This window comes from Podarcis bocagei, assembly GCF_964188305.1.
Source record: "Podarcis bocagei genome assembly, chromosome: 13".
Taxonomy (NCBI): Eukaryota; Metazoa; Chordata; class Lepidosauria; order Squamata; family Lacertidae; genus Podarcis; species Podarcis bocagei.
The window spans coordinates 26,870,569-26,894,387 of record NC_138138.1 but is presented as its reverse complement, the minus strand read 5'-3'; the positions used below and the strand labels follow the sequence as shown (position 1 = coordinate 26,894,387).

At 46.1% G+C, this 23,819-nt stretch overlaps 1 protein-coding gene and 1 long non-coding RNA gene across 2 annotated transcripts in view; one reads left to right on the top strand and one right to left on the bottom strand.

The window, feature by feature from the left end:
• The first annotated feature begins 69 nt into the window (after window positions 1-69).
• IGFBP4 (insulin like growth factor binding protein 4) overlaps window positions 70-23,819 on the top strand; it is a 40,090-nt gene continuing 16,340 nt past the window's right edge. The window contains exon 1 of the mRNA XM_081166863.1: window positions 70-574. Coding sequence (XP_081022989.1) covers window positions 226-574 — 349 coding nt within the window. The 5' untranslated portion in view covers window positions 70-225. The remainder of the gene's footprint in view (window positions 575-23,819) is intronic.
• LOC308571415 lies at window positions 1,985-8,403 on the bottom strand. Its single transcript, XR_014001404.1, has 3 exons — window positions 7,898-8,403; window positions 5,631-5,805; window positions 1,985-2,724 (listed from the first exon to the last, which is right to left on the bottom strand). It is a non-coding gene; the product is annotated as an uncharacterized lncRNA (long non-coding RNA).

The following is a 23,819-nucleotide window of genomic DNA, read 5'->3' as shown; positions in this document are numbered from 1 at the left end:
TGCTGCTGTTCTCCTTTGCCTCTCCCTCCAACAGGGAGGTGTGGCCAGAGAGTGGTATAAAGTCCAAAGAAAGAGCTTCTCCCCCCTTCAGTACAGAGTCCCCCTTTCTACTGGAGATCAGATTCTCTGCTCTGCCAGCAACACAGTTATTTTATTTTTATTTTTACTTTTGCAATCGCCTTGCTTGCCGCTCCCTTGCTGCCCTGTAACACCTGCCTGCCTGCCATGCACTCGGGGACTGCGCCCATCACTCTGCTGCTCCTGGTACAGGTGGGCTTTTCCGTGAGCCTCGACGCCATCCAGTGCCCGCCATGCTCCGAGGAGAAGCTGGCGCGCTGCAGGGCGCCCACCGGCTGCGAGGAGCTGGTGCAAGAGCCCGGCTGCGGGTGCTGCGCCACTTGCGCCTTGGCCAAAGGAATGCCCTGCGGGGTCTACACGCCGCGTTGCGGTTCCGGGCTGCGATGCTACCCGCCGCAGGGAGTGGAGAAGCCTCTGCACACACTCATGCACGGCCAAGGGGTCTGCATGGAGCTGGCTGAAGTGGAAGCAATTCAAGAGAGCATGCAGTCCACAGGTAAGAGGGGCATCAGGCTCTCAGGCACATAAGTCTGGCAGGCAGGTCTACTGGCTGCTCCAGTTGTGGCGCAGAGGAAATGCTGAACTATGGTTTGGATGTGGGGAAGGGTGGATTTGTCTGGGGGTACCTTTGTGGGTAACGGCTTGCATTCACAGTCTTCAAGTTGCCAGCTTTGAAAACCTGCACAACCATAGCTATTGGCCAGTACCTGGAAGGAAACTGACGCCACATTGACCATCGCTGCACCCTTGACCGATGCTAGATTTAACAACTTCACGCTCTCTCTTGGGACCCTTGAGAGAGCTTTGTGCTGCATGTCAGGCTCACAATACGCTTCTTGGCTGCCAACTTGTAACACAAAAATAACCTGTGCGCATGTTCAAAACGACAAGTGGCAAAAAAAAATACTTGTCGCAGGTCGAGTTTCCAAGGGCTGCAGTTTCCAAGTGCATTGTCCTCTGTGGCAAGGGAAGTGTGCTCACATGTGCGGACAGTGGTGGTGGGGAGATCATCTGCTCTGTGGTGAAAGATTTGAACATGTATTTCGTATGTTCTACTGTTAGCGCTGCATGGCTTGCGTAGTCCTTTTCCTATGCGTGAATAGTCGGGGGATAGAATGGGGCTGAAAATAACTGGTATTTCGAGTTCCTTTTGTTTATCTCCAAAGCTCTCTCGGCATAGGTTTTGGCACATGGGAGAAGCAGGGCGGTTCCAGACAGGAGCTTACTATTGCAAACGAGTGCCCTTCAGATATGGCAAATGGGGTGTTGGCAACATGTGGCGGTGGTCCCCCCCTTTTCGTTTTAACTTACTGGATTGTACGCACTTCAAACGTGAACTGCATAGACGTGATGCTGGTCAAACTTGGGATGGGGAAAGAAAAACAAATATTAATACAGCCTGTCTGCTTATAGCTCAGTCATTAGAACATGAGACTCTTAATCTCAGGGTCCTGGGTTCAAGCCCCATGTTGGGCAAAAGATCCCTCCATTCCTTGTGGTTGGACTAGATGATCCTCAGGGTCCCTTCCATCTCTATAATTCTATGATTCTTTGACTACAGCAAGACATGACTGTTTAAGCAATGGCTTGCACCTCTCTTGTTTAGTTTTTTCACTGTTCGTTTTTAGGTAGTGTTCATTACTTACTAATAAAAAGTATTTGAAAATATATATGGCGTTTTGATGCTGACCGCCACGCATAGACACTGTGGAAAAACTTGCGGGTACAAAGAGCACTGAACCCCACAATATCTAACAGGAGGCTTTTCCAGCCTCCCTAGCCATCCACCCAGTGGCAGAGCTTCATGTTCTGGCACCAGGGGGGCGGAGAGCAGGCGGGGGCAGGGCCGGGATCGCGCTGCCAGGGGCGGTGCGCTCCCCCCCCACTCCTCTTCCTCCGCCAGTGCATCCACTCCCTCCAGTATTGGATAAGAAGGTGATTTGTCACTTTATTTGAAGTTGTTTCCTAAAGATCTCTTAATGGAGATCAGATGCGCCTGTGTAGATTTCAGCTTCCTTTTCCTTTCAGCTACGAAAGGGAGGTGTGCAGGGAAATCTTGCACACATCTAACTCGGACACACTCAAATTCAGTGGGAACAGGTTCCCAGGTGATTTGCATGTACAGAGGATTGCAGCCTAAAGTACATAAGGGGTAACTGAGGCTGCAGCCTTGGAGCAGCAGGTTGGACCAAATGACTCTTGGGACCTGTTTCAACTCTACAGTTCCATGATTCTATGTGGGAGGTTTTCTTTTCTTTTTTTTAAAAAAAGAAAATCCCAGTGGTTTTTTTGTTTTTTTTATTTCCACACAAAACATCTCTACTTCAGTGTTAGCATAAGTCCTTCACGTCTAATTGCCCCAGTAACAACTGTTTCAGTGCACTGATCCGATATGCAAACATGCCAATACAAAACCTTTCTCGAGCGTAGGCTGTGCCAAGAAGTTGCAGACCACACGCGTCAAGGGCATGTAAATAGTGTTCAGCCATGACTGTTCAGTGCCTCTGACCCGGAATGTCTTGGAGTGCTAGTGTCAATCAGGACCACCTATTTCTGCTGCATAGAGCCACATCCTTAAAGAGAGAGAGAATGGAAGGTCGATCTTGGAGATAAAGTGACGAATGATGTTTTTTTCTTCCTTTGAAACTGGGAGGAAAGAAATTTCAGTGAAGAAATTTGGTTTGTATTCCCTCTTTGCCACCCCATAACTCCCATACCCATATTTTTTGAGAAGAAATGCACAAACCTTCGAGATGCACAAAGAATGGTGTTAGAAGTAATGTGTAAAAAAGGTAAAGGGATCCCTGACCATTAGGTCCAGTCGTGACCGACTCTGGGGTTGCGGCGCTCATCTCGCTTTATTGGCTGAGGGAGCCGGTGTACAGCTTCCGGGTCATGTGGCCAGCATGACTAAGCCGCTTCTGGCGAACCAGAGCAGCGCACGGAAACGCCGTTTACCTTCCCGCCAGAGTGGTACCTATTTATCTACTTGCACTTTGACGTGCCTTTGAACTGCTAGGTTGGCAGGAGCAGGGACCGAGCAACAGGAGCTCACCCTGTCACGGGGATTCGAACCGCCAACCTTCTGATCTGCAAGTCCTAGGCTCAGTGGTTTAACCCACAGCGCCACCCGCGTCCCTAGAAGTAATGTGAGTGATATCTAAATGTTTCACTATTGTGCCATCATGCTGTAGGAAAAAAAATAACCAGTGCACATACTGGTACAGAAAGGTGTACCCACACCTACATACAGGGGTGCCAAGTTGAATAAAATATTTTTTGGGGGGTGCAAGTAAGCCCCACTTCATAATCGATCACATGATGCGGTGCATGCACACCATTTGAATGGCAATGCCCATCAAATATTTTAGAGGGGAGTTGAAGACCCCTCGGCTCCTATGAGTTGGTTCCTATGTCTGCGTATGCCCAGAAAGTTAAAAAAAACCCACTTTGGAGGGGGGTGGGAAGAGAGGAGAGGCAATCGAGGTGAAGCCTGACTCTCCACCAACAGGAGTGGACAGGGCACAGTGGTGAGATGTTTGGGGTGGAGAAGGCACTGAAAGGATGTGATTCATTATATGCTGTGCAAGGCACATTGCGATTGCAGCATCCAGCAAATACTGGGAAATAAGAGACTGGTTAGTGCTGGAAGGCTCCTGTCTGGAAGCAACCATTGGCTGGTATTCTAAGAACATGCATGGCTAAAAGTGCCCTGGCCTAATTCACCTGGCCAGCTATTCTCCCTTTACGAGCAGCCAGAAGCTTGACAGGCAGTCACTGGCAAGTGATACTTCCACAGCGTAGAGAGGGAGAATATCATCTCCTAATTGCGACTGATCCATCCGCTAAAAGGCACAGCTACAGGGCTGACATGAGAGTCAGTTGGCAACCTTGGATTATTTAATGGGCTTTAAATGTGCGACATTTAATGTATGCGGGTGGCATTGTGGTCTAAACCTAAGCCTAGGGCTTGCCGATCAGAAGGTCGGCGCTTCAAATCCCCACAACGGAGTGAGCTCCCGTTGCTCGGTCCCAGCTTCTCCCAGCCTAGCAGTTTGAAAGCATGCCAGTGCAAGTAGATAAATAGGTACCACTCCGGGGGGAAGGTAAACAGCATTTTTGTGCGCTGTTCTGGTTCGCGAGAAGCGGCTTAGTCATGCTGGCCACATGACACGGAAGCTGTACGCCGGCTCCTTCGGCCAGGAAAGCAAGATGAGAGCCGCAACCCCAGAGTTGTCCGCGACTGGACCTAACGGTCAGGGGTACCTTTAAGTGTGCTACATTTTCAGTGACATACAAAGAAATACCATACTAAGGGATCTCGTGTACCCCTGGAGTCCTGTGTCCAGTTCTGGGCACCACAGTTTAAGAAGGCTATTGACAAGATAGAACGTGTGCAGAGGAGGGGACCAAGGTGGAAACCAAGCCTTATGAGGAACGGTTGAGGGAGTTGGGTATGTTTAGCCTGGGAAAGAGGAGACTGAAAGGCATATGACAGCTTTCTTCAAATACCTGTTGCACGGAAGATGGCACAAGCTTGTTTTCCGCTGCCCCAGAGGGTAGGACCCAAACCAATGGATTCAAATTACACGAAAGGAGTGTCTGACTAAACACCAGGAATAACTTTCTGACAGAGCTGTTAAGACAGTGGAATGGGCTACCTTGGAAGGTGGCGGACTCTCCTTCATTGGAGGTTTCTAAACGGAGAGCAGATGGACATCAGTAATTCCTTCAGGGGGTGAACAATGACCTTTTAGTTCCTTCCCAACTCTACACTTCTATGGTTCTGTGTGTTTTTCAAAAACCCACAGTGTTTCTATTAAAAAAATCACCGTGCAAAATGTCGGAACACAGGGGTACCAACTTGAATAAAATATTGTGGGTCCTAGGTAAGCCCCAAACTGCATAATCAATCACAAGGTAAAGGTAAAGGACCCCTGGATGGTTAAGTTCAGTCAAAGGCGACTATGGGATGCACTGCTCATCTCGCTTTCAGGTCGAGGGCGCCGGCGTTTGTCCACAGACAGCTTTCCAGGTCAGGTGGCCAGCATGACTGAGCCACTTCTGGCACAACAGAACACCATGACGGAAACCAGAGCACACAGAAATGCCGTTTACCTTCCCGCAGCAGCGGTACCTATTTATCTACTTGCACTGGCATGTTTTCGAACTGCTAGGTTGGCAGGAGCTGGGACCGAGCAACGGGAGCTCACCCCATCACTGGGATTTGAACCGCCAGCCTTCTGAATGGCAAGCCCAAGAGGCTCAGTGGTTTAGACCACAGCGCCACCTGTGTCCCTCCAATCACAAGACCACACATGCACACTATTTGAATGGCAATTCCCATCAACTTTGGGGGTCTCTGGCCCCCTCAGATATTTTTTGGGGGGGCAAAGGGACCTCGACCCTAGGAGTTGGCTCAAATGTCTGAACTTCAATTTCTGTAAGCTGGCTGCTGGAAATCTATGCTGTACAGATATCCCTTTGGCCCAACACATATAAGCAAATAATAAGCTTGACTGGGGCGGGGGGCCAGAATGCAGACCACCTACCTGCCTCTGGGCCTGCAAATACCAGATCCATTAACTCTTTCCATCTTGTCTGGTTCTCTGCTGTGCTTTCAGTCTCGAAAATCACAGGTGGTAGGTTTGTTGTGTTGCTCTGTGTGAAGGCCACGGTCCACCAAACTTCTGGCACCATGTGCCTCCTGTATGAACTCTCCACAAGCTTAGTTAATGCAAATTTAAACTTTATTCTTGATGAGGCTTGGGAGCCTGCACCCAGCAGTAACTAACCCAGCCAGGCCACACCCCTGAGTTAGCTGCTCTCCAGGAACTGGCTTCCTGGGTCACAGCGGTTTCTTTTTAAGGGGCCACATACTAGATGTTTAATTGATAATGCATACATCCCACTCAGAATACTCCTTTTTTTTAATCACTGTTGGCAAACTGGCTCTCTAGTTAAGTTTTGGTTTTGGTTTTTACTCGCCATGGACATAAGGCACAGTTTGGCAGCGGAGGAAGTGTTCAGCTGTGTGCCTTGCAAATGGAGGAGAATATGCATGGCCGTCTAGCTCCTCTCAAAATACCATTAAGCTCAGATCCTCCAAGAGTTTCTATTTTCCAGTACCTTTCCTGATTTAAAGAAGCCATCCCGGTTTCTAATCTGATCCTTGAATGTTTCACTTTGTGCCTTAATGGTAAAGGGACCTCTGACCATTAGGTCTAGTCGTGACTGACTCTGGGGTTGCAGTGCTCATCTCGCTTTACTGGCCGAGGGAGCCGGCGTACAGCTTCCGGGTCATGTGGCCAGCATGACTAAGCCGCTTCTGGCAAACCAGAGCAGTGCACGGAAACGCCATTTACCTTCCCGCCGGAGCGGTACCTATTTATCTACTTGCACTTTGACGTGCTTTTGAACCGCTAGGTTGGCAGGAGCAGGGACCAAGCAACGGGAGCTCACCCCATCGCGGGGATTCAAACTGCCGACCTTCTGATCAGCAAGTCCTAGGCTCTGTGGTTTAACCCACAGTGCCACCCGCGTCCCTCCTTTGTGCCTTAGGATGTCCCTATTTTCTTTGTAGCATTGTTGGAGGATATGGAGTTATCCAACCCCCGAGCCGTCTGAAGGCAATCCTGTATAGGGAAGCTTTTTAAAAAAAGGTTTTATTGTCTTTTTATATATGTTGGAAGCTGCACAGAGTGGCTGGGGCAACCCAGTAAGATATGTGGGGTATAAATAGTAAAGTTATCATTACGGAATGGGAGGCCATCCCTATTTTCATCAGAGAAATGTTGGACGGTATGTAAGCTTAGACTCTGGCTGTGCACCACTGATGGAAACATACACACAAGCAGCAAAAAATAATAAAACTTAGTAGGCTAATGGGAAATCAGACGAAATTGTCTGTATGCTGTAATTGCAGTGCACCTTACATACCACAGAATGAATTGCATTCATTTCAGGGTTGTTCTCACCATGTCCTGTCCACTCCAGTGGGTGGGAATGCCAAAGTCTCCCCACCCCAGACACCCACCTCCTTTCCAACCCCTTTTATTTATTTATTTTGCCAAGTGCATAAAGCTGAAGTTAAACGTGCGTAAGTTGAGGCCTTCCTGTATTTAACATCTTGAGCTCCTTGGAAAACCACCTTGAGTTCAACCTTGTTGTTGGAAAAGTGAAATGCAAATACCAAACCAAATCAAGATCGGAGATGACCCTCGTGGTTCTTTCCCAACTCTACCATTCTAGTATAAATCAAAAAGCAGACCGTGGCAAAGATAAGAGCCCTTGTTTGCAAGGCAGATTTGTATATGAGCCTTTGGGTAGGAAATGCAACTTATTCCCTATGTGTGGCCTGGGAATCAAGTAACTGAGATCACTTTCCCCTTTAGCATGAACTGCCTGGTGTAAGGGCCATCCATTATCAATCAGGATGCAAGGAGATTAGGGAGGGATTGACAACAGGAGGTTGCTAGATGCTCCTACTGCCTGCATTTTATCAACATCATTCCATATTTCCTGGTACTTGTCCCTGGCAAATAGCTGTCTCTCTGTTATGCCTTGGGGGAAGGGATACCTTTAAAAGAACGTGCTGGTAGAGTGCTCACATGTACACTATCTTAGTTTCCGCCAACACATCCAAGAGTGTTAAGGTTGCTGAATGTGTTTTGATTCTGCGGTGAGTACCATCCGATCCATGGCAGGGTGGAACATTATATTAAACTTTAAGCTCTCACAGCTCCAACCCCAGCCCCAGCCTTGACCCCTATGGCCAGCTAATTAACACAAACTGCTTCAGATGCAGCGGCTATCATACCTTTCCAAGTGTCCCGATTTTCCAGGGACCGTTCCAGAATTATGAAAGCCATCCGGGCTTCTGATTTGCTTCTGAAATGTCGCCATTTCCCCTGCCAGTGCTGTCGCCATTGAGCTCAGGAAGGAGGATGAACTGGCCCTTGTCCTGAGTGGCAGAAAGGGAGCATCCCATTGCCCCTCCATGGCCACAGCTGATGGCCTCCTCCCTTGGGCAGCTCGTAGTAGATATGGCTGCTGCCCCCAAGGCCCAGCTCTGCGATGGAAACAGAGAGTAGGGCGTGAAGAAAGGGGGAGAGGAGCGGAGCACAAGGAATCTTGAATTATTATTTTTAATGCTTTGCGTCTAATCTTACCCCTTTCTAAAATGTATTTATGGTGTGTTTTTCTTTTGGTAAATCTACGAATAATAAAATCAGGATTAAGGGGTTTCCTCAGGACAGTTGAAGGCATGTGTGCTCTGTCCCGTTGATGTAGTGCTATTGCATTCACCCTTCTTCTGACAGGAAATTCTTGGTGGGGGGACGGCAAAAAATGGGGGGGGGGCGGTTTGAGGAGGGTCAGTTGCGGAGTGAGATATGTCCCTATTTTCATTTGAGGAATTTCGGAGGGAATGGGCTATTGTAGATTCAGGGCGCTTCCAGGCTTTTGCTCTTGGGGGTGGGACCTACCAACAAATTCAGGCTCTGCCATGATAGCTGATGGTGAAGTCTTGCTCAGCAAACCCATTTCCCTCAGCGATCAGACTTTTGCCAAAAGGCAAATGATGGGGAAATGCCCTTGGCTAGCACTTGCTTTGACACAACGTCATCTAACCGCCCTCCTTGCAAAACAGATCGTGATAAATACTCGGTAAACAGGTGGTTTGGAAGCACCCTCAGGGTAAAATAAATAGCACAGCATATGGGAAGGCTTTCATCCGAACTGAAGAAGAAGAAGAAGAAGAGTTTGGATTTGATATCCCGCCTTTCACTCCCCTTCAGGAGTCTCAAAGCGGCTAACATTCTCCTTTCCCTTCCTCCCCCACAACAAACACTCTGTGAGGTGAGTGGGGCTGAGAGACTTCACAGAAGTGTGACTGGCCCAAGGTCACCCAGCAGCTGCATGTGGAGGAGCGGAGACACGAACCCGGTTTCCCAGATTACATGACTACCGCTCTTAACCACTACACCACACTGGCTCTCCTGCTGGTGATTTGTGCGGTCTCTCAGGCAGTGATTCTTGGTGTGAGGCTGTGTACCCTTTACTCTGCATCTGGCACGCTCCCAACCACAGTTTTGCACATTAGCCACACTTCACACCCATCCTGTCACTTCTTCAGGAAATGCCGCCTTTTGATGCATTCCCACCTCAAACCGGCTTCGAACCGAATTGAGAATTGAGCCACCTTGCTGTGTTTAAGCCAGCAATGTGTGCACAGCAGTTTTAGTTACAAATACACAGGAGGCGCTCTGTGTTCATTTGTGAAATACGAGGGTGAGGGTTACCACTTTCTGGGGTGTGTATCTACGCCTCAGAGTCAGCCCAAGATATTTGGCTGTGTGAGGCAAGAGACAAGGTGGTGCCACCAACCCTCCCTATACAGATGCCAGCCACTTGAATTTGAATTCCAGCACTGGCAACATGACAACATCTTCTATCCACTTGAGGGCGATAGGCCTCAGGGGACAAAGGGCAGGCCACACGGCATGCACCTCTCTTCTCCAAAGCCTTGCCACTGCCAACTCTGCTCTGCAGCATCAGCCAACCAAGGTGGCTGCTTCACTCTACTTTATGGGAGGGCTGGTCCTGTTGGTATGCTTCTAGCAACAGCCTGAACCTGCAGAAATTATATATATTATATTATTTATATATATATACGGGCACAGACCTAAACAGTGTAGAAGGTGTCGCTTGTCCTGAATCTCCCAACATTTAGTTTCATTGGATGTAATTAGTTAAAGAACTTAAATGTCTACATCAGGGTCCTGGATTAATTTGAGCCTAGAGAGGTGAAGTCAGGGCTGGCTCAAGACATCTTGCTGCCTGAGGCGGACAAAATGGCACCTCCCATTCCATGTAGAGAAGTAGCTTAGAGCAGCAATTGATTCTTAGTTCAACACTGGTGATGGGATGGCACACCTGAGGGAAGGAGGCTCACTTAGGGGGCTCTGTGTAACAGAGAGAGCTCTCCTTCAACATCTCATTGCCTTTCCTACCCAAGGCAGCTGCCCCACTCTGCCTAACAGTAGGGCCAGTCTCGTGTGGAATGTAGGGATGGATAGATCTGTCAATTTTGGTTCTCTCTCTCTCTCTCTCTCTCTCTCATTTTTCCAATGTTAAATTCAGTTATCCACACTTCTGCAGCAATTTTTGATTTATAAAAAAATCATCACGAAAATTTGTCAACGTATTAGTGTGAACTTCACCTAATAAACAGGTTTTTGTATGCAGTTTTCAGTAAGGTACACACTTTTGCAAGGACTTTCCCCCTATGTAACACATTTTCTATGTATGCATTTTATCCACACTTTCCCCTAATACAAACATTTTTCCAAGCAATGTTTGGTTGGAGAACTGCACTGCAAAATTCAGAGAAGGGCGAATTTTGAAGGATTCCTGAGTTTTGGTTCACATATTGTTTCGCAAAGTGTGAATTAGGTAGGTTTACCTTGGGCATCATTGAGGTCATACTATTCCAGACGCAAGCTGGGATTCCAGCAATGGTCTCCTCCATTGCAACTCTAGTTTGAGAGCCTTTCTCTCACTTAAGCGTACTTTTGTGGTACCTTTACTTCTAGATTGAAATGCTGAAGAGCCTCAAACTCTTCAGGGCAACTGATGATCCTAAAAGATTTAAACCAGAGGGCTGGATCCAGAAGTGGCCTAACCACCATGGGACATTTCAACAGTCAGAACTGACTAGGGAATGTGACTCTCTAATGTGGTAGTTAACTGAAGATGGAAGAAAAAGATGGGATCTTGTACATCAGTGGATCTTCCCATGATTTTAAATACATATTTAACCCTCCTCTTCTGTCTTCTACCTTCCATGTTACCCTTATGTATCTTCACTTGTAGCACCATTCAGAAATATGTTGACTGGCTCATTTACTTAAGGCATCTAAATTGTTTTAATAAAAAAATAAAACCCCCCATTCTTAGCCAGGACTTCTGCATCTTTTAAGAGCAGGATGACAAGCAGAGTTCAAGAGGTGACATTTCCCATAACTTCATTTCCATCAGGGAAAAACGTCTTCTTAAAGGCATGCAATTATTTAAGAGTGACCAAGAATGCTTCCTGGCATTGTTCTCTAGACAGGGGGAAACCTAACATTGCATTGAAAGCACACCTAGAGACTGCAACTGGGATTTTTAAATGAAAAAAATAATGTTCACCAACGTATAAGCTTATGAAGCCTACTGAAATTAGAATTACTTCTGAGTTAATAAGTTTTGTATTGGAGTATTAGTGTGACCTCCTGATGATTTATGTTGTCTCCTTTTTGCTTCCACGGATGGCTTTTAATGTGTGTCCCGGTGAACTGAGGATGCACGATGGGGGGGGGGAACCTCATGACCATTTTGCGCTAGCTTCAGCCCCTCTTACTTGCTAACACACATTACACCACACGAAAGGAAATGTGCTGTTTGCCTCTGAATCTTTACTGGCAACTGGCCAGAGGGCTGCAAGTCTTCTACACAACCCCAATCATTCAACGCAATAAATCAACTTCTTCCTTTGAGAAAAAATATATAACTTAAATGGCTGCCTTTAAGTACCCTTGAGTGCGGAAATGTGTGATCAAGGGCTTTCAAAAAGTCTTCATGGATTAAGGATCCAGGGAGTTGAAAACATACAGGAGAGTGCAGAAGTTGGCATCCTGAGAATCGACTTTTGGCTTTCTAGTTGCTCAGAGTCTTGAACGTATGTGGGCAATGCCTGGTGGCATCACAGAAACGGGGGTGGTTTCTGGATGCGATTTCTGCTAGTCTAGGCATGGGGCTTCAGAACCACGCCATGCTCTACACCAGATGATAGGATAAGAAATGCACGGACATTTGCTTAGCTAACACACTTCATGCAAGTCACAAACGTAGGGTCAGTTTGGCACAGGTTTGCCTTGTCGAAGATGCTATCTTGCCAGAAGCTCAAATAATTTGGCCTAGCACCTGAAATCACCTCATCTTAAAAGATGCAGAAGTCCTGACTAGGAATGGGAGATTTTTTTCTTCTTATAATGCAGGCATTGTGAAGGCCTCTGTTGGTTCTCCCCCCCCCCATGACTTTTCTTGATGGCACTGTTTTCCCCATGCTGGATAGTGTGTGGGCACATATCTTCCTGATGTTTGGCTCGAAGAGAGCAGAAGCCCAGCTGCTTCTCAGACTTGAGTTATCATGAAGGTTTTGTTTGGTTCGAATCATGGCATCCCAAAGGATACAACCCTGGAAATTGCAGCAGGAAACTGGCTTCCCTGCGTCCAGTGGAAACTGGGAATACAAGGCATCCAGGAAACAGCTGAGGCATCATAGGACCAGTTTTTGAGAATGAAGGCTGCGGAAAGGCTTCCTCCATCAGCGGACAGGAAAAACTTTCCCATCACTTGTTGGGATTGAGAAGTGACCTTGACTGTACATTGTGGTATGTCAAAGTGGCTTACCATGAACGTGCAACTGTGCTCATGCATACGTGCACCTGCCATGCTTCTCATTTCCCTAAGCTGAAAACAAGCCAGTGTTGTCTTAGCATTGTGTGCAAATCATTACTTGTGATTTCTTGCCAAAGACTTGACGAGAGCTAGGAGCAAACCTTGATTTTGTTCATTTTAACTGATTTGACTGCCAGTTTTACCTATTTCTTTTGCGCTAAGTGTTGCATTATCATTATCTTATTATTTAAAATAACAAATCAATAATAATAATAACATGGAACAATAATTAGTATTTGTGCGTGTATAATCTGCAATCTGCCCTAGGCTCAGGAAAGATGAAGGATATGATAAAACTTTCTAAATAAATAAAGTTGTGTGCTTGCTTCCCTTCCAGTTTGTCCTCTAAACTGAGTAATGTAACGAGCTTAAGATGTAAGGTCTAATTAAGATCTTCAAACTGGATAATATTATTTTTATTTAAAAAACATTTTGAGGTGAGGTGAGCAGTACTGTACACAGTATTCTAAATGTGGTGCACCATAGATTGATATAATGCCAGTTTTATTTTCAAATCATTGTAATGATCTGAGGAGAAACCAAGGTACCCTGGTTTCTCTTTAGATCACATAAATCTTTTGCCTTCTACTAAAGATTTCTGTGGAGAAATCATTGTAACAGGGTTGGCAGCTACCATAATTTCTCTCTCTCTCCTTCCTTCCTTCTTTCCTTGATACATACATATGTGAGGGGATAGGTCTATTGGTGGCTCCTACCTTTGAGAGCCAAAAGATTGTATTCTAGAGTCTAACAACAAGAGAGATTTGCAGACATTTCCTGCGATGAACATCCCTAGGATGTCCGGCTGCCACACAAGACAGTGTGCTGATCTAGAATGCCATGCCTGAACTTTACATGGATGAGTGGAATCCTCCTGGACCAAACTGCTGATTTCTTGCTTGTATTTTCTACCCAGCAGACACTGCTGGGTGAGTGGGTTAATGTGTAGCCCAGAGAGTAAACATTTTTGCCTCGTGTGTCTCCTCACTACCAGGAACAGAATCTCCTGAAATTGTTATTTTTGGCTCTGTCCTTTGTAGGGTGACAAAGGGTAATCGATGCCCTTGGCAGTGGTGGTGAGGAAGGAGGCAGAGATAGGAAAGGAGGAGGGTGCCGGGGGAGGGAAGGAGCAAAGGTGGTTTAAAGGCACAAGTTGGCAAGAGGGTTGTTTTTCTAGGAATTTTTTTTTAAAGGCCCGTGTTTTGGGAAGAAGGTTCTTTGTCTACCTGTTGCTGACCGAGTCTGATGTAAAGGGAAAAGTACTTTGTGTCACTTTCTTTAGCAGTAAGCAAAGGCAACCAATTAAGATTAAAAACATGCCTTTAAATGAGTATTGATGATGGTGACGGAAGAAGACATTTGAAAATTATGAAGGATGGGACAAAATGCAATCTTCGCCTCATACCTGGGAACTTGGTTGCTAGGCAACAGAAAAGCCAAAATGCTTCTCTCCCCATCTTATGGTTTGCTAAGTAAAAAAATAAGAAAAGGAAGCCCCAGGATGCAGTGCTCCATTCATTTTAGTTGCCAGGCAACAGTCTACAGCTAACTGTGTCCCCCTCTTGTGGTAGTTACTAACCATTGTAAGTATTATCAGATATTAGGGTTGCTTCTTTAATGCAGGGCTGAGGAACTAGCGGCCCTCCAGATGATAAAACTCATGCTTACCTCAGCCCCAACCATTATGGTCAATGACATGGGGTGATAGGAATTGTAGTCCAGCAACACTTAGAGGGCTGCAGGTTTCCACCCTTGATGTAGTAGAAGGCACTGAATTTTGTCTTTTTCATGGTTTGGATACCTGTATTACCAATTTGGTTCTGTGCTTTTTCACAAATACTGTCTCTCTACAGCCCCAAATATGTTTTAATTTCCCTTTGTCCTTCCCCCTCAATCAGGCATGGTCTCCCTTGCTGGCTTTGATGAAACAACTACTGACGTGTTCTGGATCGACTTTCTCTCTACTCTGCCTCCACTTTCATAATCAAAGGCTGAGGCCTTTGTTTCCCCAGTGAATATTAGCCAAATCTGCCCAGGCCAAAATGTGATGAATTATTATTATTGATGATAATAATAAGGCTTTTGAAAAACAAACTACTAGATAACTAATGAAGGGCAGGTGTGCTGGTGGTGCTTAGCCATCCAAACCAGATGGACAGTCTACTAGCAAGGAGTCTACTACTCAAGCAGCAGTTGTTTAGGGAGATGATTCTGGGTGGGGTGGCTGTATAAATGTAGCCATAAATGTCATCTGAGGTTGGCCATGGGATTTTTTTGCATTGTCATAGAAGAAACTTGAGTATGACGTTCAGATTTTCTGCTGACACTGTAAAAGGGCCAAGTGTGCACCTTTGGAATGTGCAAAGACAACTGAGCCACTTGCCAGTAGTATGTCTCTGACAGGAATGGCCCACCATTTGAGATCTTGCACATCTGATAGTTGTTGAGGGAATATCATGCGGTGCCAGTTTGACATGTCTCAATGCTGCCAGGGTTTGAAAATACGTTTTTGCCAATTCCCTCCTCCTAAAATACATGAGTCCTTTTGCTGAAAAGTTGGCCATCTCTACACTGCCACATTCTGGAGATTAATTAGCAGAGCGTAGATAGCTTCCTGCTTGGGAACCACACTTTGCAGACCCTCCAAGTGTCCCTGTTTTCCAGGGATGTCTGTGATTTAGAGAAGCCGTCCCAGTTTCTGATTTGATCCCGGAATGTCCTATTTTTCCTTAGGACATCCCAATTTTCATTGGAGAAATGTTGGAGGGTATGACTTTGGTATTTTATTAGAAAGCAGAATCTTGAGTTTCTGAAACTCAGCATGGAAAAACCATGCTAAAGGCAGCATCTTCATGCGGACCTCCTCCTGTCTTTGCTGGTAAAGAAGCATGCAAATTCCGAAGAGGCCTCATTCATAGCATTGCCAACTTTGTTTTGTTGCTGACAAGGGCTTCTGTGCCTGTAATGAGAAGCAAACCATTAGCTGGTGCAGCTTTGCCCCCTCAAGTGCATCTGCATGCCGGGAGAAATTTCATTTGGTGAATTTACATTTTCCATCTGTTAAAGGGAAAAGAGCTGTGTGAGGGGAGAAAAGGCGGAAACGCTAAATATTCAGACAATAAATGGCAAAGCAGTATATTCTGTTACAGCAGTTAAAAATATGGCGAGTCACTGATAACTGGAGTACAAAGTACTGGGCTTAACAGACATATGGCATGATTTGGTGTCAGCCACCTTCATGCAATATGTATTTATATGAAGGGAAAAGGCCCTGTTATAAATATGAAGTACTGTATTTTTTGCTCTATAAGACGCACCAGACCATAGGACGAACCTAGTTTTTGGAGGAGGAAAACAAGAAAAAAAATATTCTGAATCTCAGAAACCAGAACAACAAGAGAGATCGCTGCGCAGCGAAAGCAGCGATCCCTCTTGCTGTTCTGGCTTCTGGGATAGCTGCGCAGCCTGCATTCACTCCATAAGACTCACACACATTTCCCCTTACTTTTTAGGAGGGAAAAAGTGAGTCTTATAAAGCAAAAAAATATGGTATTTTGGCTTTTTAAAAATTGTCCTATGTAACTTGGTGACTCCATTGGGAGACTTTTCTGAAACCACTAGACTTTATACTTTTGGTCTATGAGGATTAAAATAAGGGACACACACACTCTAGTGACTAGTTCTTTTTAAGCTCATACCTACATCCCACCTAGGCAGATTGGTTCTGTGACGCCAAGCCAGAAAACTGCTATTTCTGCTCTTGAATCCAAATAACCTTGCTTAAGGAATTGGGATGTGAGACTGCTGACTTTTGCCGCATGAGGAACACTGACAAATTGGGAATCAGGCCTTTGTCATGGTGCAATATAGGAAATTAGGGCCAGCTTTTCCTTCCAGATCTGCATCTGTGATCAAATTTCCTTTCCCAATTGTGGCCAATTCCTCCCTACCTCCTCCTCCTTTCCACGTTCCAGTGACCTTATTTTAAAAAGGTTCTGTTTGTATCTGGCTTCATTCAAAATGTTTTTATTTGCTCCCATTTAAATTCAACACTCTTGGAGATCGAGAGAGAAAGGGAGAAACTTCAATTTTTGCAGAACAGGCCAAGACCACTTCCTCTGCCCCAAGCAGTTTCCGCAATGGGCACCAGAAACGCAAACATTTCTGCATGTTACGCAGTTTGGTCAGGCTGGGGTTTGGGGGGGGGGTGCATTTGAAGCTTATCCCACAATCCCACAAGGTATGTAGCCACTCTTTTTAACCTACCCACTATTTCTGCAGCCTGACAAGTTTTGTAGTGTAAAAGAAGTTCAGCAACAAGCTAAACTCAGGCTAACTTCTAAGACTAACTTCTGTCCTCCAGCATGTCAAAAGCCACCACATGGATTTAACCAGGCCTGGAGTTGTTTCAGCTGCTAAGGCAGACCCTCCAAGTATCCCTATTTTTCAGGGACAGCCCCAGATTTACAGACGCTGTCCCAGTTTCTGATTTGATCCTGGAATATCCTGCTTTTCCTCAGAACAGGGGACACTGTGGCTTCCCTGAGAGGCCCCTGGTAGTAGTTGTATACACATGAAGCAGAGGAGTTATTGAGAAACCCTTAGCCTGGCTTTTGGAGCTATTATTCCCAGGTGTGTCTAGGCAGAAGGACATAAAAAGGAAAGGCAGCCATGCTGGTCCAAAAAACTCCAAAATCCACAGCTAGGAAACAGCATTTTTTAGAACCAACCAAAAATGCCGCAAAATACTGAGGGAGCTTTCATGTTTCAGAAGGAGGGAGGGACCTTTAGATCATTTGACATTTGCAAGTGTAGGCCTTGACAGGCCTCTTGGCTGGTATTCTGGAGGGCAGCCCTTTTGAAGATTCCTTTCCATGGGAAACAATGAACAGAAGGGGGAGGGCAGGCTGAGAAAGGAAACAGCAAAAGAAATTTTACCAGCTACTGGTACCAGACTTTAACTCTGAGGGGAAGCGGGCTGCAGCAGGGCAGTCCTGTGCATCTTTCAGTGCATCTCAGAACAGGGAAATTAATTTACCACAGACATGGCCAGCATTTCAGTTTCACCTCACATTATCTCTTCAGCAATGACTACTTCTCTAAGAAAAGCCACAGCTTCAAGCAAGACTGGGGTTGTTTCCAGATAGGAAATCTTGTGTTGCTCATGCCCACAAGTGTTTTCTGTTTCAGAGTCCACATGGCATTGTTGTCCTCAAACGCCAAACCATACTTTTTAAACATTAAATCAGGATTTCCCCTTGTTGCTTCATGTCTGTAAAAACCGGGCCTGAGGTAGTAGAGTTGAGAATGTCTTTAACCTGAGAAAGAAAGACTGTGTAGACAGTTTCATGCTAGATTGGCCTTCTCCAACCTGATGGCCATAGTGGGTTATTGTTATGTACTGAAGTTTTCACCCTGGGTCAGCAGGGGGATACTATAGTTTTCACTCAGGTCCACATATGCAAATAAGGGATTGAAAGTGACGTTCAGTGATTGGATAGTTACAGAAAGTGGTTACTGTTGCATTGTAGTGGAGCTCTATATAAGTAGGCTGGCTGAACCCTTCAGTTCAGTTCTGTTCTGGCCTGTGAATAAACAAGAGCTGTTTGAAGAATTGCTGTGTCGTCTGATATGTTCACCCACAACTTTACAGTTATACTGTTCCATCTAGCTCAGTATTGTTTACACTGACAGGCAGTAGCTCTCCAGGGTTTCCCAGCCCCACCCAGAGATGCCAGGGATCATTCTGCATGCAAAGCTGATGCTCTGCTACTGCGGTATAGCCCTTGTCAGCCAAAACATCTGGAGGGCACCAGGTTGGGAAAGGCTAGGCTGAGCCAGATTGTGTGCCCAGGGAAAGACACCAAGCTTACTTCACACCTAACCAATAAACTAGTTACATCCCACTTCTGGAATTGTGTTTAACCCAGAATGGAATCCCACACTTAGTTTTGGCCGGCTTAGTAGAAGGCAACAATCAGTCTCTCCCAAAGTTAGCCTCTTCTGTTCTTCCAAGGTTTCTATTTGATAAGAAGAAACATAAATTCAAGGCACAACCAGAGCTCAGTTGCCTGAGGAGCCTTCAGTATCCTTTGTGGACACCCCTGTTCTTGGTATATCTTTCTTTTCCTTCTCAGTTTCCATTTGCTCCACACTGAAATCTTCAGGACAAAATGGGATACCCATCCCTGGATAATCGAGGGTCGTCAGCTGTGTTTTTCTTCCAACGGCTTGTAGAAGCAATATTTCAGGCCTACCCTCTGCAGAGCTAGCCTACCTCACTCTGACAGTGCTAAAACATGTCCTGTAACGTTCAAAGGCTTCCACAGAGGGGTCCCTGTTCAGTTTCATTCAAAAGAGCTGGCAAGAGCCTGGGGTTCTTCTGGCAGACAGTTTTGTTTCAGTCTGCCAGGGTTGCTCATCCTCAAAGCAAAAGCGCCACGGAACTCTTTTCGTTCGCAGAGATCGATAATTCGATGCAGACCGCAGCGGGCGTGGGAGCGTGCGCTACGCGGCATGACATCTCGACCTTGCAGCTGCGGATAAGTTCAGCAAGAAGAGCAAAGGAGAACACACACGCACACACACGCACATTGGGGAGAAATAATGTTTACTGTACCAAAATATGAAGCTTTAAATGCCCTGGCTTCACAGCATCCTGGGCTTGCTTCCCCTTTCAAGAAATGTCAAACTAAGCAGATGTGCTCTCTTGACACTCGCCTCCCCGTCTGCCAACATCTGGTTATTCCACCGCTGGAATCACATTTAACCCAGAAAGCTTATTGCCAAGACTCTACGCGGCTGAATTTCGCTTTTGGCCTTTCCCCCTCCCACCCAGCTCCCCTTTCATGTTGTCAAACAAGCTACAGTTTGCAACTTGCCAGGCTAAGCATGGGGTTCCTTGACGCTTACCTGTTCAGACTGTGGTGCAATGCTGGATCTCTTCAATGGCCAGGCAGCCTGGCCATCCAGGAGACCAGGGCACACAGGAGGGATAGCTCAGTTGGTAGAGCATGGGACGCTTAATCTGAGGGCCGTGGGTCTAAGCCCCACATTGGGTGGAATATTTCTGCATTGCAGTGGGTTGTACTAGATGATCCTCATGGTCCCTTCCAGCTTTATGATTCTATGATCTATAACCTGGCTACTGAATGTGGAAACATCCTATCCTGGCTCTCTGAAAATTTGATTGGTGAAGAAACGTCATATAAGGGAAGTGAAGCTACCAATCTGACAACGGGAATCACACAGAGACAGTGCCCAAGGACAGTCAAAAAATGCAGGCAGCAGAGTTGGTCAAGATACATCTGTCTTTCTGCCTGTGTGTGTATTGGGGTGTGTGTGTACACACACATGCATATACTCACCCCAAAGTAGCAGTACATTGCATAACGCGGGTTGCGGGACGTGGGTGGCGCTGTGATCTAAACCACTGAGTCTAGGGCCTGCCGATCAGAAGGTCGGTGGTTCGAATCCCCGCGACGGGGTGAGCTCCCGTTGCTCAGTCCCAGCTTCTGCCAACCTAGCAGCTTGAAAGTATGTCAAAAGTGCAAGCAGATAGATAGGTACTGCTCCGGCGGGAAGGTAAACATCGTTTCCGTGCTCTGGTTCGCCAGAAGCGGCTTAGTCATGCTGGCCACATGACCCAGACCTGTAAAGCGAGATAGGCGCCGCAACCCCAGAGTCGTCTGCAACTGGACCTAATGGTCAGGGGTCCCTTTTACTTTACCTTTACATTGCAAAAAATCAAATTTATTAGGATTAGCATGACTGCCATGCTGAGTGAATAGTTTCCTGGGAGTAAGCTGCACTGAACTCTGTTGTGTTTACTTCTGACTGCATAAATTCAGCCTGCAAGATACTTCAAGCTTTGGCAAAAGGTCTCCAGCCAGTTGAATGCAAGCTTTAGCTTTCAATTAGAAGTGCAAACTCTCTTGCAAAGCAGTGCTGCTATTTTAAACGGCTAGTGCGAAGTAGGATCCCTGTAAAAGGAAAGAAGTACTGGTATCTTGCCTTTCCTTGATTATCATCCTCATTCTCCCATTTCATTATCAACCTTTTATTGGTATTTCTATTCTTTGTATATCGTATTGCTGTTTTATTGCTATGGCCGATGGCTGACACAAATAAAGATTCATCCATTCATTCCCATTTCATCTGTGCTAACCGGCCACAACAGACCTGAAAGCCCCATTATCACCTCATTCCCTTGACAGAGTAAGGAGGGCCCATCAATTGCCCTGATGTTCACACAGATAATGCCATGCCCCTGCTTTTTTGGGGGGGGGGGATAAGTCACTGAAATTTGCTGCTGTGTGTTCCCTTTCCACGGAGTCCTGCTCCCCCCCCCAGCACCTGGTAATTGGAACTATACTGCTTCCATATAAGGAGGTTCTCCTCTGTTTTTATGGCTTTTTCCCTGTTTGTTTAACAATTCTAGCCTTATTTGTAATGCTTTCCACAAATTTACTGTGGACAGGCAGGTCTGTTATTTCTTTAAATACCCGCAAACGCTTAAAAAACAAACAGACTGCTGTTAACTCTGGCCACTTTCCAGTTACATTGCATTACTTAAACGTTCAGGATGAATAATCAAACCAGTGGTTTTCAAACATTCTGCCTTCGGGAAACATTTTCCACATTGATTTCCACATTGATTCTGCAGCGTCATGCAACAGGTCATCATACTAAGCCACCTAATGGCTTAGTGCAGGACACTAAGGAGAGGACAGGCGTACATGCAGCTCAGTAAAGTCTTGATCAGGCAATAGTAGGTCACAATAGTGCCCCATACGGTGGCCACATACACATCAGCAGCAGAAGAGGAAATGCGTCACCAAAAAAAGAAGTCAAAAGAGGATAGCAATTTACATAAAATTTGCATGCAGTGATTCATATGTATAAATGCAAATTGAAAAATAACTAATTTAAACAGAAATGCAACACATAGCTGGAGGAGGGGGAACTGTGACCAAGCTCTATCTAGGTGCCAACTGTTGATGGGCAACTTCAAGAGCTCTGCTCTCTCTTCTTAGGGTTATTTTACATCAGACAGCCCTTGAGAGATCTATCCTCTGTAAGACTAGCACTGTGCTCTAGAATCCACTCAACTCGGAGAGAGACAGTGTGGTGTAGTGGTTAGACTGTTGGTTCAGATCCCCACCTGGCCACGACTATGGAACAGGCACTCTGTGGCACCTGTAATAGTGCCTGTTCTGCAGATCAAAGTGAATAAGTGGGCATAAATGATAAGAGTACACCACCTTGAGCTCCCTTGGGATATAAATGTGAAGAACAAATAACAAAATAAAGGAAAACTCTTAAATTTCAGGCAAGGTGTCTTTTAGAAAAACTTCTCCACCGCCCCTGCTCATATGACAAACGTTTCCAAAGGACATCAGGGTTCCTTAACAGTTTCTGAATTAATCTGAATTAAATCAACCCAATAAAAAAAGAGGAAAGGTTAGGGACAGATAGGCTAAGCTGATCTGCCCAAATCCACACAAGGAAATCTGTGGCACTGCAGGGATGTAAGCCTTCTATGCCCCCAGGCAGCCTGCAAGCACCACATGCCAATCTCCACTCAACAGGGCTCTTCTTCAGGGCCTTGGTGGGAGACCGCAGCCTCCTTTAAACTTCAAGCAGCTGTTTCCCTGGCACAGTGCCTTCTGATTGCTATGGTTTAAGAGGCACATAAATAGAAGTAGGGGACGGAGGGAAGTGGGTGATGGCTTTTACAACAGTTACCAAGCTTTTTCTGGGGTAGCTGCTGAGCACCCTTGACCTACAGCCTGTTGGGAAAGGTGTTCGTACCTCTTGGCTATGAGAATAAAGGGACTGGTTGGCAGGGCCGACCCCATCATTGAGCAGAGTGAAGCAGCTGCCTCAGTCAAGGAACGTTTGGGATAGGGAGTAGCAATGATGACTTAGAAGACAAGGTTATGTGTGTTTGCCCCGTAAGCTCAGTCTGTTGCTCTCAGGCCTGTTGTTGCCCTGCTGGCAGCGTTGAAGTAAGGTTCAACTGCTGCTCCAGCTGGCTTCCGTGTGTGAAATTTGGGGTGTGGGTTTGTGGGGCGCCACCCTGTCCTTAGTCCCAGGCAGAAGCATGTCTTGGGCTGATCCTGCTGCCTGGTTAAGCCTAAATCAGCTTTAACACGATGTTTCCTCTCCCTCCACGCCTCCACTTCTCCCAAAGCGTCCAAAGCAGCCGCCGCTAAGTGTAATTGATGCATTCCTCAAGTTGTTTTAGGATGTTGCTTCCTTACCCCTCCCCTCTTAAATGCTTTTACCACTTCCTATATTTAGCGTTTTTAATTTTGCTCTTAAATTTGAGCAATTTCACCACATTGCATGAGTGCCAATTAAAAGCTGCCTCCCCCCCCCATTTTTTATTATCGTTCAGTGATCTAAAAGCTGTCTAGAAGAAGCAGTGAACTATTCTTAAGCCTAGTTCTCACAGGTGAGTTCTTTGGCCAATTCCACAACATTTTTGCTTGAGTTCAAGGGATTACAATTGAAAAACAGACAGCTGTCTTCCAAGACTAGAGATATATGGCCCTCCTTTGCTGTAGCTTCCAGAAATTTATACCCCAATGAAGTCAAATCCAGGGTTCTCTTGCTGGAACCTTTTTAGCATCAGCTTCCTCTGCATCTGGTTCTGGACCCAAGGATCAGCAGCATACCCATTCTCAAGCAAAGAATTTGTGTGTTTTTCCCCCAAGGTGATTCGTATCAGTTCCTGGTCCTCTAGTGTACATGTTGCTTTATCCTCGACACTCCTTGAGCGGGTGCCCTGCAGCACGTCCACCTCGATGAACACCTATTCCATGGTCTGGTACCAGCGGCCTCGAGGGTGTGTGTGTGTGTGTGTGTGTGTGTGTGTGTGCATGGCACCTGAGGAGATTTCACCCCTCCCATATCCAAGAATCTGCTGATGTTCTGCTGATGTTCTCTGCTGATTCTCCAGAGAGGAGGGGGCGGTTTCTGCTCTCTACTTATTCCGCTCCAGCCTCACATCAAAGAGATCTCTCTATCGTGTGTATAGATAAGCAGCTGCAGACACTCAGTGCAGTTCAGCATTTTCGCTTAGACCTCATTTAGCTCTGTACATAGTTGTGTATTATAGTTGTAGATAGAATAAAAGAAGATATTCTACAGAGCTGCTCTCCGAGTCGTTTATGCTCTGCTATACTCTGCTGTACTCTGCTGTACAACGACTGTCTTCTTGTTGGAGTGAA